An 18912-nucleotide genomic window follows, 5' to 3' on the forward strand; every position below is an offset into this window, starting at 1 on the left:
ACTGAAGCTATATCCTTTGACCTCAACTTCCGAACCTGGTGACCCAAAATAACTACTGGCTCCACATCAAAGGTCAAATCATCATCCAACCGAATCATGTTGTAGTCCAAAACATGAGACGGATCCCCACTATACTTCCGGAGCATAGAAACATGAAATACCGGATGCACACTCGACATGATGGGTGGCAAAGCAAGCTCATAAGCCACCTCCCCAATCCTCCGAAGCATCTCAAAAGGCCCAATGAACCGAGGACTAAACTTTCCTTGCTTCCCAAATCTCATAACACCCTTCATGGGCGAAACCTTCAGCAAGACCTTCTCACCGACCATGTAGGACACATCTCGAACCTTCTGGTCCGCATAACTCTTCTGACGTGACTGCGTTGTACGAAGCCTCTCCTGAATCACCTTCACCTTCTCTAAGGCATCCTGAACCAAATCTGTCCCCAATAGTCTAGCCTCGCCGGGCTCGAACCAACCAACCGGAGATCTACACCGCCTCCCCTACAAAGCCTCATATGGAGCCATCTGAATACTCGACTGGTAGCTGTTGTTGTAAGCAAACTCTGCAAGTGGTAGAAACTTATCCCATGAACCTTCAAAGTCAATAACACAAGCACGCAACATGTCCTCCAATATTTGAATAGTACGCTTGGACTGCCCGTCCGTTTGAGGATGAAACGCTGTGCTCAACTCTACCTGAGTACCCAACTCTCTCTGCACGGCTCTCCAAAACTGCGAAGTAAACTGAGTACCTCTATCTGAGATGATGGAAACAGGAATGCCATGCAACCGAACAATCTCCCGGATATAAATCCCTGTCAACCGCTCTGAAGAATAGGTAGTACACACAGGAATGAAGTGCGCAGACTTGGGCAGCCGATCCACAATCACCCAAATAGCATCGAACTTCTTCAAAGTCCGAGGAAGTCCAGCCACAAAGTCCATAGTGATTCTCTCCCACTTCCACTCGGGAATAACCATCTGCTGAAACAAGCCACCCGGTATCTGATGCTCATACTTCCCCTGCTGACAGTTGAGACACCGAGCTACAAATCCCACAATATCTTTCTTCATTCTTCTCCACCAATAGTGCTGCCTCAAATCCTGATACATCTTCGCGGCACCCGGATGAATGGAATACCGCGAGCTATGGGCCTCCTCCAGAATTAGCTCTCTAAGCCCATCTACATTGGGCACACAAATCCGGCCCTGCATCCTCAACACACCATCATCACCGACGGTCACATCTCTGGCATCATCATGCTGGACTCTGTCCCTAAGGACGAGCAAATGCGTATCATCATACTGGCGCTCTCTGATGCGATCATATAAAGAAGATCGAGAAACCACACAAGCCAACACTCGATTGGGCTCCGAACTATCCAACCTCACGAACCGATTGGCCAAGGTCTGAACATCAACTGCAAGGGGTCTCTCCCCAACTGGAATATATGCCAAACTCCCCATACTCACTGCCTTTCGGCTCAAAGCATCAGCCACCACATTGGCCTTTCCCGTATGGTACAATATAGTGATATCATAATCCTTAAGCAACTCCAACCACCTCCGCTACCTCAAATTAAGATCCTTTTGCTTCAACAAATGCTGAAGACTGCGATGATCAATGAACACCTCACAAGATACGCCATACAAGTAATGCCTCCAAATCTTCAATGCGTGAACTATGGCAGCCAACTCCAAATCATGAACAAGGTAGTTCTTCTCATGGGACTTCAAATGCCGAGAAGCATAAGCAATAACTCTACCCTCCAGCATCAACACACAACCAATCCAAACTCTTGAAGCATCACAATACACGGTATATGAACCCGAAGTTGATGGCAAAACCAACACTAGAGTTGTGGTCAAGGCTGTCTTGAGCTTCTGAAAGCTCTCCTCATACTCGTCCGACCATACGAATGGAGCACCCTTATGAGTCAACTTGGTCAAGGGCGATGCAATGGATGAAAATCCTTGAATAAACCAGCGATAATAGTTTGCTAACCCAAGAAAGCTACGAATCTTTGTGGCTGAGGACGGTCTAGGCCAACTCTGAACCGCCTCTATCTTCTTCGGATCAACCTGTATACCCTTGCTGGACACCACGTGCCCCAAGAAAGCCACTGATCTGAGCCAAAACTCACACTTGGAGAATTTTGCATAAGGTTTCTCCTCCCTTAATATCTACAAACAACTCTCAAATGCTCCGCGTGTTCCTCCTGACTATGTGAATACACCAGAATATCATCATTGAATACAATAATGAACGAATCCAGATAAGGCCGAAATACACTGTTCATCAAATGCATGAATGTTGTTGGGGTATTGGTTAGCCCGAAGGACATAACAAGAAACTCATAATGACCATATCTGGTCCTGAAAGCAGTCTTAAGAATATCTAAATCCCTGATCTTCAACTGGTGATAACCCAAACGGAGATCAATCTTGGAGAACACCCTCGCTCCTTGAAGCTGATCAAATAAATCATCAATGCGAGGCAAATGATACTTGTTCTTGATTGTTACTTTGTTCAATTGCCTATAATCAATGCACATTCTCATCGTGCCATTCTTCTTCTTCACAAACAAAACCAGTGCACCCCAAGGGGACACACTAGGCCGAATGAACCCCTTATCTAGGAGTTCCTGAAGCTGTTTTTTCAATTCCTTCAACTCTGCTGGTGCCATACAATATGGCAGAATAGAAATGGGCTGAGTGCCCGGCACCAGGTCAATACCAAAATCAATATCCCTGTACAGTGGCATGTTCGGCAAGTCTGCAGGAAAAACATCGGGAAAATCCCTCACAACTGGGACAAAATCAATACTAGGAGTCTCAGCTCCAACATCTCTCACAAATGCTAGATATGAAATGCAATCCTTCCCAACCATACACTGGGCCTTCAAGAAAGACATCACTCTACTAGGGATATAATCAGTCACACCACGCCACTCGATCCACGGTACGCCCGGCATAGCCAAAGTGACTGTCTTAGCATGACAGTCTAGAATAGCACGACACAGAGATATCCAATCCATGCCCAAAATGACATCAAAATCCACCATGATCAATAGCAATAGATCCACTTGGGTCTCCAGACCCCCAATAGTCACCACACATGACCGGTATACACGGTCTACAACAACAATATCGCCCACTGGGGTAGATACATGAACAGGTAAAGCAAGAAACTCACGGGGCGTACACAAATAACGAGAAAAGTATGATGACACATAAGAAAAGGTGGAATCGGGATCAAATAATACCGAGGCATCTCTGTGGCAGACTGGAACAATATAGCTCTTAACCGTGCAATCAACTTAATTAATAGCAAACTCCCCAACTTGGATCAAAGCCATATAACAAAACGCACTCAATAAATCATAACGCACATACTCTATTGTTGCTGTAATACCATAGTGAGATTGAACTCACTCCTTCATAAGCTTGTGGAAACACAAATCATCTAGAATTTTAACTCTTCTGCAATTCTTGCATTCACACACAATAGTTAAGCCCACTCTCTAGGCAGCACAATTTAGATTTAAATGCATATTCTTCACTTGTAAATGAGATCTTCTAATAGACAACATAAGGATCACACCACCTTAGAACACTCCGCAGGAGATAACCCACCTGTTTTGCCTCCAATTAACATTTTTGTATACCTTCCACTGTCATACACATTACACAGTCACTTAATCTTCCTGAGTTTAAACTCATACCGTAACATGAAATTTACTTCACTCCAAATAGGAGACATGAAAAGATTATTCACGTGCCTATAACTCGGGGCTACACATCCAATTACAATGGAAATCAAACACTTAATGGTTCATCTATCGTCCAGCAGACCTTCCTCGCCATTTCTGAGTCATATAGATACATCTCGCAGTACTAACATACTCATCACGTTAGCTATCCATCCATCATTCAAACCAATAGGGGCAATACCAAACATATAAGTTCAAAACACTTGCTCACACAATCAACACCTCGGTGCTCAAGCCATAGGCAAAGATCCGACCTCAAGTCCTCCAGACCGGCCCAACATCAACTCATAGAGATCACATCTCTCCCCTCGATCGGGGAATCACAAGCCGTTGATGCACATCTGATACTGAGCGCTCATACGCGTATACGAACACGTGGAAGGAATTTCAAGAGTTACTTTTCAAGCTGAATCAAGGATGCACGATAAGAATTCAAGAATGTGAAGTTCTTTCTTAAAGGTTTTGTAGCCTCTCGAGGATAAATACAGATGTCTCCGTACCGATCCGCGAGACTTTACTAAACCTACTCATGACTCGTGAGACCTAAGTAACCTAGGCTCTGATACCAACTTGTCACGACCCAATCTCCGAACCCGGTCGTGATAGCGCCTCTCGTGAAGACAAGGCCAGCCAAACCAAAATGGAATACCTCTTTTAAATAGTTAATCATCATAACAGTAATAACATATAATATAATACTCATAAATTGCAGAATTTAACGATAATAACAGCAGGAGCCATCCCGACACAGCCCAAACCGGGGTGTCACAAGTCATGAGCTACTACAGAATCTGCTATAGGTCTACAAAGTACGAAATCCGATACAACAGTCTGAAGAAAACATAAATGATAGAGGATAAGAGAGACAAGGGGATGCGGACGTCAACAACTACCTCGTAACTCCAAATCACTGCGTGGCCTGGAAGGAATCAACGCTCAGGTGCGGACTCTGCTATACCTGAATCTGCACACACGGTGCAGGGAGTAATGTGAGTACTCCGACTCAGTGACTAATAATTACAAATAACGGCTGAAAATATGAAAACACGTAAAGGCACAAGGCATTTTTAGTGGTGCAACCAACTGGTGATAGTAGTGATAATGCTACGATTATGTTTGCACCAACTGGAAATGAGAACAGCATGCAAGCAGTGATGCCACGACCAATAAAAAATCAGATTGCCCCACAAATACAACATGATGGAGAGGAAGTAAAATTGGGCGCAACAGGAAAAGATTTAGACCAAGAATCTACCACACAGAATTTCTATAATGTAACTAGAGAAGGTGCTGTGTCGCCAAGGGAGATCGAGAAAAAGAAATCCACAAGCAAGGGAAGAAAGAAACAACAGAAGGATCACCTCAATATCCAAGCTGGGGTATAGACGAGAGGAACCATTTCTAAATCCAACATGTTGCCATGAATGCACTTATTTGGAATATTAGATCAGTTAACACGAAAAAGGCCTTTGAAAGGACCATCACAATGCATACACAACATCACTTTCAATTTATAGGACTAATGGAGCCCAAGCAACATGCTAGAAAGTTGGAAAATTATAGAAGGAAGATTGGGTTTGCTCAAGCTTTTGGGAATGTTTCGAATAAAATATGGGCATTCATTGACGAGATCTATGAGGTTAACATTATGTATGATCTGGAGCAACAAATGACACTGCATCTGTACAACACTGGAGACAACAAGGAATTCATCCTTACATTGGTGTATGCAAGTTGTGATGCAACAGAACGAATTGAATTATGGGATAGCTTATATGCATTTGCGAGGGACATGGATCGCCCGTGGCTAGTCGGAGGAGATTTCAATGTAATTTGGGATGAAGAAGAAAAATTTGGAGGACTGCCAGTCCACATGAATAAGGTCCTTGATTTTAGGCACTGTGTAAATAATTGTAACCTTTTCGATCTTGGATTCAAAGGAAGTATTTACACTTGGTGGAATGGTCGAGGTGAAGAGGACTGTATTTTCAAGCAACTCGATAGAATATTAGCCAATGCACAATTCCAACAGATGTTTACAGGTTTAGAGGTAAATCATCTTTCCAAAACTGGGTCAGGCACACTGCCCGATGATGTTGAGCATCCAGGCCTCTGCAATCCCAATCAAGAGTCCTTCAAATTTTTGAACTTTTGGACAAAAAATGAAACTTTCAGAAGTACTGTAGCAGAAAACTGGAAAACAGACTCTCTGGCGAACCCTTTCACTTTATTCAATTCCAAGCTCAAAAAAGTGAAGAAAGCTCTTTCAATATGGAGCAAGGCTATATTTGGAAACATTTTTCAAAAGATTGCTAGTTTGGAAGAGGTTGTCCTAGTTCATGAAGCACAATTCGAGTTAAACCCGTCCTTTCAGAATAGAGAAAGGCTTATGAAAGTTCAAGCTGAGTTCATAAAATATTTAATGCTAGAGGAGGAATTTTGGAAGCAAAAATCTGGAATATCATGGTTCAAAGATGGAGATAGGAACACAAAATTTTTTCATGCGCAAGTCATGGGGAGAAGAAAAAGGTTGGAATTGAAGAGAATCCAAAGTAGCGAGGGCAATTGGATTGAAGATTCAACGACTATGGCAGAAGAAGCTGTAAAATTTTTCACTGATCAATTTCATGAAAATAATGTCCCTGATAATTTTGTCATATTGGATCATGTGCAGCGCATGGTGAATAACGACCAGAATGATATGCTCTTGAGGCAGCCTAACAAAGATGAAGTGAAAGAGGCAGTGTTTGGGTTAAATGGGGACAGTGCCGGTGGACCTGACGGATTCACTGGTTGTTTCTTTTAAGCATGTTGGGATATAGTCGGAGATGATATCTATGACATGGTTAGAGCTTTCTTCAGTGGACATAGTCTACCAAAGTTTGTGACTCACACAAATCTGGTGCTATTACCTAAGAAGAAAGAGATCTTGAATTTTTCTGATATGCGCCCTATTAGCCTTAGCAACTTTATAAATAAAGTTTTCTCGAGGGTTATTCATGAGAGGCTTGCTAGATTGCTCCCTAATATAATATCAGATGAACAGGCAGGTTTTGTTAAAGGGAGAAGCATCGTTGAGAATGTACTGCTTACTCAAGAAATAATTACAGATATTAGGCTAAGGACGAAAGCAGGTCCGAATGTGGTGATAAAGTTAGACATGGCTAAAGCCTATGATCGCCTATCTTGGCTTTACTTGACAAAGGTTTTGAGAAAGATGGGGTTCGGAGAAAGATTCATAGGCTTGGTGTTTGGTATCATTTCAAACAATTGGTATTATGTAATGTTAAATGGGCAGCCCTATGGTTTCTTCAAGTCAACAAGGGGAGTGAAACAAGGAGATCTGCTATCCCCTACCCTGTTTATTATGGCAGTTGAGGCACTATCAAGAGGTTTGAATGCATTACATTTGAATTTGGATTTCTGTGGATTTGGAATGCCTAAATGGTGTCCTAAGATAAACCATCTTGCATATGCCGATGACTCTATTATTTTCTCCTCTTCGGATGAAACTTCGTTGCAATTAATAATGGCAGTCCTATCAGATTATGAAGCTGCATTTGGACAACTCATTAACAAGGCGAAATCTGTTGTATATTTGCACCATAATGCTCATGTAAATGTGGTAAATAAAGTAGTAAGGATATCTGGGATTGACATGCAGGATTTTCCTTTTACATACCTTGGGTGCCCCATTTTTTATGCAAAAAGAAAGATGAATCATTACCATGGTTTAATCACCAAAGTCATGAACAAGTTACAGGTATGGAAAGGCAAACTACTCTCAGTCGGAGGAAGGTATATTTTGATTACACACGTCCTACAAAGCATTCCAATTCATCTACTATCTGTTGTGAATCCCCCTACATATGTTATAAACAAGTTGCATAAGATGTTTGCACAATTCTTCTGGAGTAGTACGGTGGGAGGGACAAGTCGACATTGGTCATCTTGGACTAACTTGTGTCTCCCATTTGATGAGGGAGGAATAGGTTTTAGATCTCTTCATGATGTCTCCAAAGCACTATTCTGCAAACTGTGGTGGAATTTTAGAACGAAACCTAGCCTGTGGAGTTCGTTTGTGAGCTAAAAATACTGCAAGAAACTCAATCCTATTATTGTCCCATGGCGCGGTGGATCTCATATCTGGAGAAGGATGTTAGAATGCGGGGATATTGTTGAGCATCAAATTGGTTGGCATACACGAATGGGATCTTCTCTCTTTTGGTATGAAAACTGGACGGGACTTGGCGCTTTATATTTTATTACTCCTCCAGAATTGGTCATTGATGAATCTGTTAATAATGTGCACGAGGTGGTAAAACAAGATACATGGGATGTTGACAAACTAGTGGAATTAATACCAGAGGAGTTTGTAGAGCACATTGTAGACAATATAAGGCCTCCGGTCGCATCTGATATTGTGGATAAACCATTCTAGATGTTGGAAACAAGAGGAAATTTTAGTGTGAAGTCTGCTTGGGACTTTTTGAGAAGAAGAAAGGATCATGCGATGGCGTACAGTAAAATGTGGGTACAAGGATTGCCATTTAAAATATCTTTCTTCTTGTGGAAGGTTTGGAAAGCAAAGCTGCCATTAGATGATTGGATGAGGCGATTGGGCTATTTTATGCCATCAAAATGTTGGTGTTGCGCACAGGAACAGGAAACACTAATGCACCTTTTTTTACATCATTTGCAGCCACAAGAGTTTGTACCTATTTCCTAACAAATTCAGGATTTAGCATGGCGGGTTTGACATTGCATCAAGCAATCATCAAATGCTGGACAGCAAAAGTTATACATCGTCTACAGCCTATTCTACAAGCATTACCAGCTATCATCGTGTGGGAGCTATGGAAAAGAAGAAATAGCCAGAAGTATGGAGAGATGGTGACAATAAATTGAGTTATATACCAAGTGTCTACCACATTACAAATGCTAGTTAAAACAAGGAAACCTGGCATGCAAAATGTGCCTCACAAATGGCCAGACTTGATTCAAAAAATGGAGCAGTATACTCCACAACTGAAGGTGACAAAAGTGATCTGGGAAAAACCTAATGCAAGATGGATCAAGATCAATACTGATGGTGCGAGTAGGGGAGACACTGGAAGGAGCTCAATAGGGTACGTAATCAGAGATGACGAATGAAATGTAATGTATGCACTAGGCAAGGAAATTCCTCACTGCACAAATAATAAGGCAGAAGCTGTTGCGATTTTGGAATCATTAAGGTACTGTTTGGACAATCGACTATCAAACGTACAGCTTCAAACAGATTCCATGCTCTTGAGGAATATCTTGGAAGGAAAATGGGAAGCTCCTTAGATAATGAAGATGTTGTGGAGATCAAAATGTTGATGGAGGAATGCAACGTTCGAGCTTCTCATATACTAAGGGAGGGCAACAGCCTAGCAGATTACATAGCCAATTGTGCACTGGATAATGGAGATTTTGAAGCTCAAGGATTTGCACAACTTGATTCAAATGGTAGGAGGATTGTGAACTCGGATAAATCACAATGTCCTTATCTAAGGGTCAAGGCTGCCTGGAACTAAATGGAAAGCTGATGGATATGGAGGAAAATAAGATGGGATCCAATTTTCATAACATAGCTACCTTTTTTGCAGGTGATCTATATTTGTCCTACTCTTTAGGTGAGCGAATGGCGGAAACAAGAAAGGGATTGAACCAGCCCTCAGAGACTAAAATGCAGGACCACACTACTGAATTATGGACAATGCCAAAGGCAAAGAAAGAAAAGCACAACTGGAATAGTCACAGTATTCTAAGCATACTATTTAATGAATTTTCAATTGGTGGTATTAATGCAATGCATTCATTCCAATGGAAAGGATTTAAATATATGCAAAGGAATACATCTGCTGAAGAACCCTCGATCAAAACAAAAAGGTTACAAGCGTGGATGCTAGGCACCAAACAAAACAATGCAAGCGTGATATCTGTGAGCCTCAACAAATGGTCCTTGGGTACAGTGAACTATGCAACAACATGTGACTGGGAAGCTTTCACCTATGTTGTCAGTCCTAATGCAATGCAAAATAAATGCAGACACTCTTGTTTTTTGAAATATGATCCAATCACAAGAAAGGAGCAAGAATGCAAAACTGAAACAAAAGAAAGAGCACACGAATAGATGCTGAACAAAAGCCACGACCAACATATAGTCACGATATGTACATATGTGGATGGATATATTACTGAGGCTATGCATCATTTTCTGGGAAAACTGCTACTGGTGGTAGTACAATGTACTCAATCCAGTGTAAGGGGACCAAGGATGAGCATAAGTATAGCAACATCTATAGGAAGGGACAAGTCGATGGCCCAGACTGGTATACATTGTCATGCGCACATCAAGTTTTGGACACGATCTATGGGCAGGAATGTTGTACTATGGCAAGAAGGTCAAATGCAGATTCACTTATCAGCACCACAAGGATCAAAACACATAAAGAAACAGGCCCAAAAGATAGTGAATAATATGGAAATGGAGCTCAAATGTGGCACCTTAGAGTTGATATCGACATGGCAATCCACAGGCAATTTGTGGTCAAAATTTGCGGACAAAACTACAGCATATGGGGATGGGATCTCAGCAACTCAATACACAATAACATATCAGAAACACACTCAAGGGAAGGAATCAACAAAAGTGAAGAGGAAGATAATCAAAAAAGAGAACAAAAACGAGGCGGGCGGGCAACTAGGTGCAGAAACTATGAAACTCTTATACTGGAGATTTTGGAGCTTTTGGTTTAAGGAATTCATGAGCAACTGGAACAACAATGAAGAAATATTAGGAGTTTTATACCATCAAGGAGAAGAAGAGCATATCATGATCGAAAGAGTTTTGATAATTTTTAATAAATGCACTAGTTTTAGTAATTACATCTTAAGGAATTGTGATAGTCTTCTTCATGTGATACCAATGTTGAGTATTCTACTCAATAATGGTAATAGGCGCTATGTAATTCTCAAATTTCATTACTTTCATTTTGTAAGACCTCCGGACAAACTATGTTTTGATTTTAGTATTTTATATATATATATATATAATTAGCCCTAGGCACTTGCCTAGTGGATTGCCAAAAAAAAAATCCATATCAAGCAGTAAAATCACTTAAAACAGTAAATCAGTGAAGAAATCAAATGATATTCCTTTTTAAAACAAGTAAAACAAGTAATTTAACAGGTAATTAACAAGTAGAAATCCGCCCCTCAGACACAGTATCAATCGCTCAGCACAGTATCAGCCCCTCGGTCTCACTCTCAGTACAGTATCAACCCCTCGGGCTCACTCTCAGTACAGTATCAACCCCTCGGGCTACCTCACAATCACTCAGCATAATGGTCAGCCATTGTTACCTGACCAAATTGCATCATACAGTGTCATTGTTACCACTGTTTCAAATCACATGGGTACCCGCGCTTACTATGGGTATGCAAACTCCGGAGGGGCCCCTTACGGCCCAAGCGCTATATCAAGCCACCTCGTGGCATCATCACTCAGCATATCCTCATATCACTCAAGTCACCACATGACATAAATAGTATCTCAGGCCCTCAGCCTCATATCACTCAGCATATCCTCATATATGGCCCTCGGCCTCACTCAGTTTAGAAATCATCATAAGCCCCTTGGGCATTAGTAAAACAGTAGTTCTCAGCCCAAAACATGATATAGAAATATCATTTAAGTTTCAAATCTGAGTAAAAGTGGCTGAGTTTGTAAAACAGTAGATATCAACATGACTGAGTTCAAATAATAAGTCAAGCAGTAAGGAAATAGTGATAAAAATCCTCGGAGGGTTCAAATAGTTGGCACGAAGCCCAAATATGGCAAGCAGCCCAAATCATGATGATAACAAATGAATTTCAGTCAAATATTCAGTAAAGTCATCAATCGGGATGGACCAAGTCACAATCCCCAGTAGTGAAAGACCCCACGCTTATCATCCAGCGCGTATCTTGCCTCAATATAGCACTACAATGTGCAATCCGGGGTTTCAAACCCTCAGGACATCATTTAGAACCATTACTCACCTCGAACTAGCTAATTCTCTAGCTCGCGACGCCTTTGCCCCTCGAATTGGCCTCCACACGCGTCGAATCTATCCAAAATCAGAACGAATTGTCACAATATGCTAAGGGAACAAAGCTCAAGCGAAAACATTCGAAAAATATCAAAAATCTCGAAATTAGCAAAACTCGAGCCCCGGGCCCACATCTCGAAATCAGGTAAAATTTACATTTTCAAAATCCTCATACCCTCACGAGTCTAACCATACCAAAATTATCCAATTCTGATACCATTTGGTCCTTCAAATCATCATTTTACATTTTTGAAAGGTTTCACAATTTTCTTCCCAAATTCCATCTCAAATCACGAATTAAATGATGAATTCAGTGATAGATTCATGTATTCTAGTAAAATCTGAGTTAAAATCACTTACCCCGATGAATTTCATGAAAAACCTTCGAAAAATCGCCAAAATTCGAGCTCTCTAGGTTAAAATATTAAATAAAATCCAAAACCTCGTATCTATAGGTACTCCTCAGGTATCAGCTACTGTGCGCCTCACCAAAACTCACGCGGTCCGCGCAAGCCAGTGCGGTCCGCACAAAGGCAACATGCGGCCGCACAGGCCTCCCTCTGCAGTGACAGTATTTTGGCCATAACTTTTGCTACAGATGTCCAGATTGCAATATCTTTATCTTTCTGGAAACTAGACACGAAAGGCTACAACTTTTGTTTTTTAATCACCTCAAAATTCCTTGTAGATTAAAAGATATGAGCTTTCGAAGTAGGACAAGCGAATCGTTCCCCACCGCGGCCGCACACCATTTTGTGCGGTCCGCATGACACCTATCGCGGCCGCGGCCGCTTTTGTGCGGTCCGCACTGCACTCCACGTGGGCGCACCTATTTTTGTGCGGACCGCATGGGTGAGTTCTGGGGCCTGCAACCCCTGTAGACCTGCTACAGCTATGATTTTTGCACTAAAACATCCCGGAACCTACCCGGAACTTCAAACCAATTGTACCAACACATCTCATGACATCGTTCAAACTTGATCAAAACTTCGGAACGCTCACAACAACATCAAATCACCAATTTAACATAGGATTTAGGCCTAAGAACTCCAAGAACTCTTAAATTATGCTTTTGCTCAAAAGGTCTATCAAATCTCGTCCGAATGACCTGAAATTTTGCACACACATCCCAAATGACACAATGAAGCTACTGCAACTCTCGGAATTCTATTCTGACCCCTATATCAAAATCTCGCCTATCAACCAGAATTTGCCAAAATATCAATTTCATCAATTCAAGCCTAAATCTTCTCACAACTCCAAAACCCATTCCGATCGCGCTTCTAAGTTACAAATCACCTCCCAAAGCTAACTGAACCATCGGAACTCACTTCCGAGCCTTCTAACACATAAGTCAACATCTGGTTGACTTTTCCAACTTACGCCTTCTTAAAAGAGACTAAGTGTCTCGTTTCTTACCAAATCCTCTCCGAACTCGAACTAATAAACTCGATCACATAAAACACGGATAACGAAGCGTAAAGAAGCTGAAATGGGGGAAATGGGGCGGTAACTCATGAGACGACTGGCCGGGTCGTCACACTTGTCCCACTTGATTTGATTCATTCTTGATGTGAATGTGATAGCGGTGCATAATAAGTCTAAATGAAGACAAGTTGTTGACCAATGAACGTGGGTGTGCCAAAGACTAAAATAATAATAGTCATCATTATGATAAATGTAAAAAGGAGAACAATAAGGGTTCTCAGAATAGTTCTTCAAAATGTGAAGGCAATGTTTACCATTAAATTGATATGAAAATAATAAAGCAAGCTGCTGATTATGATCCATTCCTCGAAGAGAATGTGACTTCTAATAAGCATTGAGAATACAGACCTATTCCTAAAGGTAAATGTGGCAATATGTGATAAAAGTAATAAATAAAGACATGAAATGCATAATTGGACGAATGCCACACAACTCACCTCTAAGGGAGGTTTGAGTGAAATAAAGAGAATAAATATTATTGTGTAGTTACATGAATATATCATTGGTTGCGTACATGTGGTATACCAAAAAAAATATATTTTGTTATGCCTTATAAAAAGTTATTAAACGAAAAATTAAAGCAAGAAATGATTTTGCTTATGACGATTTTGACAATGACAATTTATTATGATACAATTTTTTTCCGTGAAGGAGACATTTACCATATGAATGGTATAATAAAAGATTTTGTAGTACAAAAATTATTAAGAGCTCCGAAAAACTAATTTGTTATTACCCGGATGAATAAAATTATTCATGACATTGATATTGTAAAGTCTCAAAAGAAACTTTTTGAGTTTCAAATGTATAAGTCAAAGTGGTTGGCATATTGAGACTATAAATGAAAGAAAGATTGAATAGCCTCATATTTCTATAATCATACCGGATAAATATGAAAGGTTACCCGATTTTCTTTTTATTTATACTACACAAATATAAGAATGATGCTGGAAACATATGCCATAAGTAAACTAGAGGTTTACTGAAACAAATATTAGTTGGCATGCCCAGTTGGCCATCTGTCACGACCCAATTCCCTAAACCCGGTCGTGATAGCGCCTCTCATGAAGACAAGGCCATCTAGACCAAAACAGACCGCCTCTTTTAAACAGTTAAATACCATTAGTAGTTCTAAAACGTGATATAATAACCATAATTTGCGAAATTAACAATAACAATAGTAGAAACCATCCCGACACAGCCCAAACTGGGGTGTCACAAGTCATGAGCAACTAATAGTTCCGGATACTAGTCTACTAGATAGAAATCCATTACAGAAGTTCCAGAACATGAAAATAGTAAGATAAGGGAGGCACGGGGGCTGCGGACTCCAACAGCTACCTCGTAGTCTCCGAAAACACTACCTGGACTGGAAGGATCAACACTTAGGGGCGGACTCTGCGACACCTGAATCTGCACACGCGGTGCAGGGAGTAATGTGAGTACTCTGACTCAATGAGTAATAATTATAAATAATGGTTGAAAGCAAGAAAACACGTAAAGGCACAAAGCAATTCTATATCAAGCAGTAAAATCACTTAAGGCAGTAAATCTATGAAGAAATCAAATGAAGTTCCTTTAAACCAAGTAAAACAGGTAATTTAGCAGGTGAATAACAAGTAGAAATCCGCCCCTTGGGCACAGTAACAATCACTCGGAACAGTATCATCCCCTCGGGCTCACTCTCGGTACGATATCAGCCCCTCGGGCTCACTCTCAGTACAGTATTAGCCCCTCAGGCTCATTCTTAAATCATGATGGGTACCCGCGCTCACTGTGGGGGTACAGACTCTAGAGGGGCCCATTACGGCCCAAGCGCAATATCAAGCCATCTCGTGGCAATAAAAAGTATCTCAGGCCCTCAGCCTCATATCACTCAGCATATCCTCACATATGGCCCTCGGCCTCACTCAGTCCGAAAATCATCACAAGCCCCTCAGGCATTAGTAAAACAGTAGTTCTCAGCCCAAAACATCATTTAGAAATATCATTTAAGTTCAAATACGAATAAAAGTGGCTGAGTTTGTAAAAAGGTAAATATCAACAGGACTGAGTTCAAGTAATAAGCCAAACAGTGAGGAATTAGTGATAAAAATCATCGGAGGGTTCAAATATTGGCACGAAGCCCAAATATGGCAATCAGACCAAATCATCACGATAACAAATAAGTTTCAGTCAAATACGCAATAAAATCATCAATCGGGACGAACCAAGTCACAATCACCAGTAGTAAAAGACCCCACTCTCATCACCCAGCGCGTGTCGCACCTCAATACATCACTACGATGAGCAATCTAGGGTTTCAAACCCTCAGGACATCATTTACAACCATTACTCACCTCAAACCGGCTAATTCTCTAGCTCGCGATGCCTTTGCCCCTCGAATTGGTCTCCACGCGCGTCGAATCTATCCAAAATTAGAATGAATACGTCACAATATGCTAAGGGAATAAAGCCCAAGCAAAAATAATCGAATTACAACAAAATTCTAGAAGTTAGTCAAACCCGGACCCTGGGCTCACATCTCGGAATTTGACAAAATTCACAAACTAGAATCTTTATACTCTCACGAGTCTATCCATATGAAAATTATTCAATTCCGATATCATTTGGTCCTTCAAATCATCATTTTATATTTTAAAAAGATTTCACAATTTTCTTCCCAAATTCCATCCCAAATCACGAATTAAATGATGCATTCAATGATAGATTCATGTACTGTAGACAAATCTGAGTTAGAATCACTTACCCCGATGAATTTCTTGAAAAACCTTCGAAAACTCGCAAAAATCTGAGGTCTCTAGGTCAAAATATCAAATAAAACATAAAACCTCGTATTTATAGAGTACCCCACAGATTTACACCTCCACAGGCCGCACAAAATCGACCGCGGTCCACACAAAAACGACCACGGCCGCACAAGCTTTCTTCTGCAGTGACAGGCTTTAGTATTTTGGCCATACATTTCTCTATAGTTATCCAAATTGCAATATTTTTACCTTTCTCAAAACTAACCACGAAGAGATACAATTTTAGTTTTTGAATCATCTCAAAATTCCTTGTAGATCGAAAGATATGAGCTTCCAAAGTAGGGCCAGCGGAATGTTCTTCACCGCGGCCGCACACCATTTTGTGCGGTCCGCACGACACCTACCGCGGCCGCACTTCATTTTGTGCGGTCCGCACAGAACATACCGCGGCTGCACTTCTTTTTGTGCGAACCGTGCCGGTGAGTTCCGAGGTCTGCAACTCTTCTGGACCTGCTACAGCTATGATTTTCGGCCTAAAACATCCCGGAACCTACCCGGAACTCCCAGAACTTCAAACCAATTGTACCAACACATCCCATGACATCGTTCAAACTTGTTCAAAACTTCGGAACGCTCACAACAACATCAATCACCAATTTAACATAGGATTCAAGCCTAAGAACTCCAAGAACTCTTAAGTTATGCTTTCGATCAAAAAGTCTACCTAATCTCATCTGAATGGCCTAAGATTTTGCACACACATCCCAAATTACACAATGAAGCTACTAACACTCTCGGAATTCCATTCTGACCCCTATGTCAAAATCTCGCCTATCAACTGGAATCGCCAAAATATCAACTTCGCCAATTTAAGCCTAAATCTTCTCTACAACTCCAAAACTCATTCTGATCGCGCTCCTAAGTCACAAATTACCTCCCGAAGCTAACTGAACCATCAGAACTCACTTCCGAGCCTTCTAACACATAAGTCAACATCCAGTTGACTTTTCCAACTTAAGCCTTCTTAAAAGAGATTAAATATCTCAAACCTTACCAAATCCTTTCTGAACTCGAACCAACCAACCCGATCGCATATAGAACCAATAGAAAAAGCAATAAAAAGTAGAAATTGGGAAAACGGAGCGGTAACTCATGAGACGACTGGTCGGGTCGTCACATCCTCCCCAACTTAAACAAACGTTCGTCCTCGAACAAGTCAAGAAACATACCTGAAGCCTCAAACAGGTGAGGATATCTGCTACGCATCTCCCGCTCGGTCTCCCAGGTAGCCTCCTCCACGAGCCGACCTCTCCACTGCACTTTCACTGAAGCTATATCCTTTGACATCAACTTTCGAACCTGATGACCCAAAATTGCTACTGGCTCCACATCATAGGTCAAATCATCATCCAACTGAACCGTGCTGAAGTCCAAAACATGAGAAGGATCCCCAATATACTTCCGGAGCATAGAAACATGAAATACTGGATGCATACTCGACAGGCTGGGTGGCAAAGCAAGCTCATAAGCCACCTCCCCAATCCTCCGAAGCACCTCAAAAGGCCCAATGAACCGCGGACTCAACTTTCCTTTCTTCCCAAATCTCATAACACCCTTCATGGGCGAAACCTTCAGCATGACCTTCTCACCAACCATGTAGGACACATTTCGATCCTTCCGGTCTGCATAACTCTTCTGTCGTGACTGCGCTGTACGAAGCCTCTCCTGAATCACCTTTACCTTATCTAAGGCATCTTGAACCAAATCTGTGCCCAATAGCCTAGCCTCGCCGGGCTCGAACCAACCAACTAGAGATCTACACCGCTTCCCGTACAAAGCCTCATATGGAGCCATCTGAATACTCGGTTGGTAGTTGTTGTAGTAAGCAAACTCTGCAAGTAGTAGAAACTTATCCCATGAACCTCCGAAATCAATAACACAAGCACGCAACATGTCCTCCAATATCTGAATAGTACGCTCGGGCAACCCATCATCTGAGGGTGAAAAGTTGTGCTCAACTCCACCTGAGTACCCAACTCTCGCTGAACAGACTTCCATAACTAGAAAGTAAACTGAGTACCCTGATCTGAAATGATAGAAACTGGAACACCATGCAGCCGAACAATCTCTCGGATATATAACTCTGCTAACCGCTCTGAAGAATAGGTAGTATGGATAGGAATGAAGTGCGCAGACTTGGTCAGCCAATCCACAATCACCCAAATAGCATCGAACTTCTTCAAAGTCCATGGAAGTCCAACAACAAAGTCCATAGTGATCCTCTCCCACTTCCACTCAGGAATAACCATCTGCTGAAGTAAGCCACCCGGTCTCTGATGCTCATATTTCACCTGCTGACAATTGAGACACCGAACTACAAATCCCAAAATATCTTTATTCATTCTTCTCCACCAATAGTGCTGCCTCAAATCCTAGTACATCTTCGCGGCACCCAAATGAATAGAATACCGCGAGCTATAGGCCTCCTCCAGAATCAACTCTCTCAGCCCATCCACATTGGGCACACAAATCCGGCCCTGCATCCTCAACACCCCATCATCACCGATGTTCACATCTTTAGCATCATCATGCTGAACTCTGTCCTTAAGGACAAACAAATGCGGGTCATCATACTGGCGCTCTTTGAGCTTCGAAATATCCAACCTTACGAACCTACTGGCCAAGGCCTGAACATCAATTACAACTGGAATATATGCCAAACTCCCCATACTCACTGCCTTTCGGCTCAAAGCATCAGCCACCACATTGACCTTTC

At 41.6% G+C, this 18912-nt stretch overlaps 1 protein-coding gene across 1 annotated transcript; it reads left to right on the forward strand.

Annotated features, from left to right (window-relative positions):
- Window positions 1-5300: 5300 nt before the first annotated feature.
- LOC142176074 (uncharacterized) lies at window positions 5301-6584 on the forward strand. Its single transcript, XM_075243135.1, has one exon. The coding sequence runs from the start codon at window positions 5301-5303 to the stop codon at window positions 6582-6584; it is 1284 nt and encodes a 427-aa protein (XP_075099236.1).
- Window positions 6585-18912: the final 12328 nt, after the last annotated feature.

Source organism: Nicotiana tabacum, chromosome 22, assembly GCF_000715075.1.
Source record: "Nicotiana tabacum cultivar K326 chromosome 22, ASM71507v2, whole genome shotgun sequence".
In the NCBI taxonomy this organism is placed as follows: domain Eukaryota; kingdom Viridiplantae; phylum Streptophyta; class Magnoliopsida; order Solanales; family Solanaceae; genus Nicotiana; species Nicotiana tabacum.

Bases quoted from the DNA above. Each gene is read 5' to 3' on its own strand.
- LOC142176074 (XM_075243135.1), top strand. From the start codon at position 5,301: ATGGAGCCCAAGCAACATGCTAGAAAGTTGGAAAATTATAGAAGGAAG.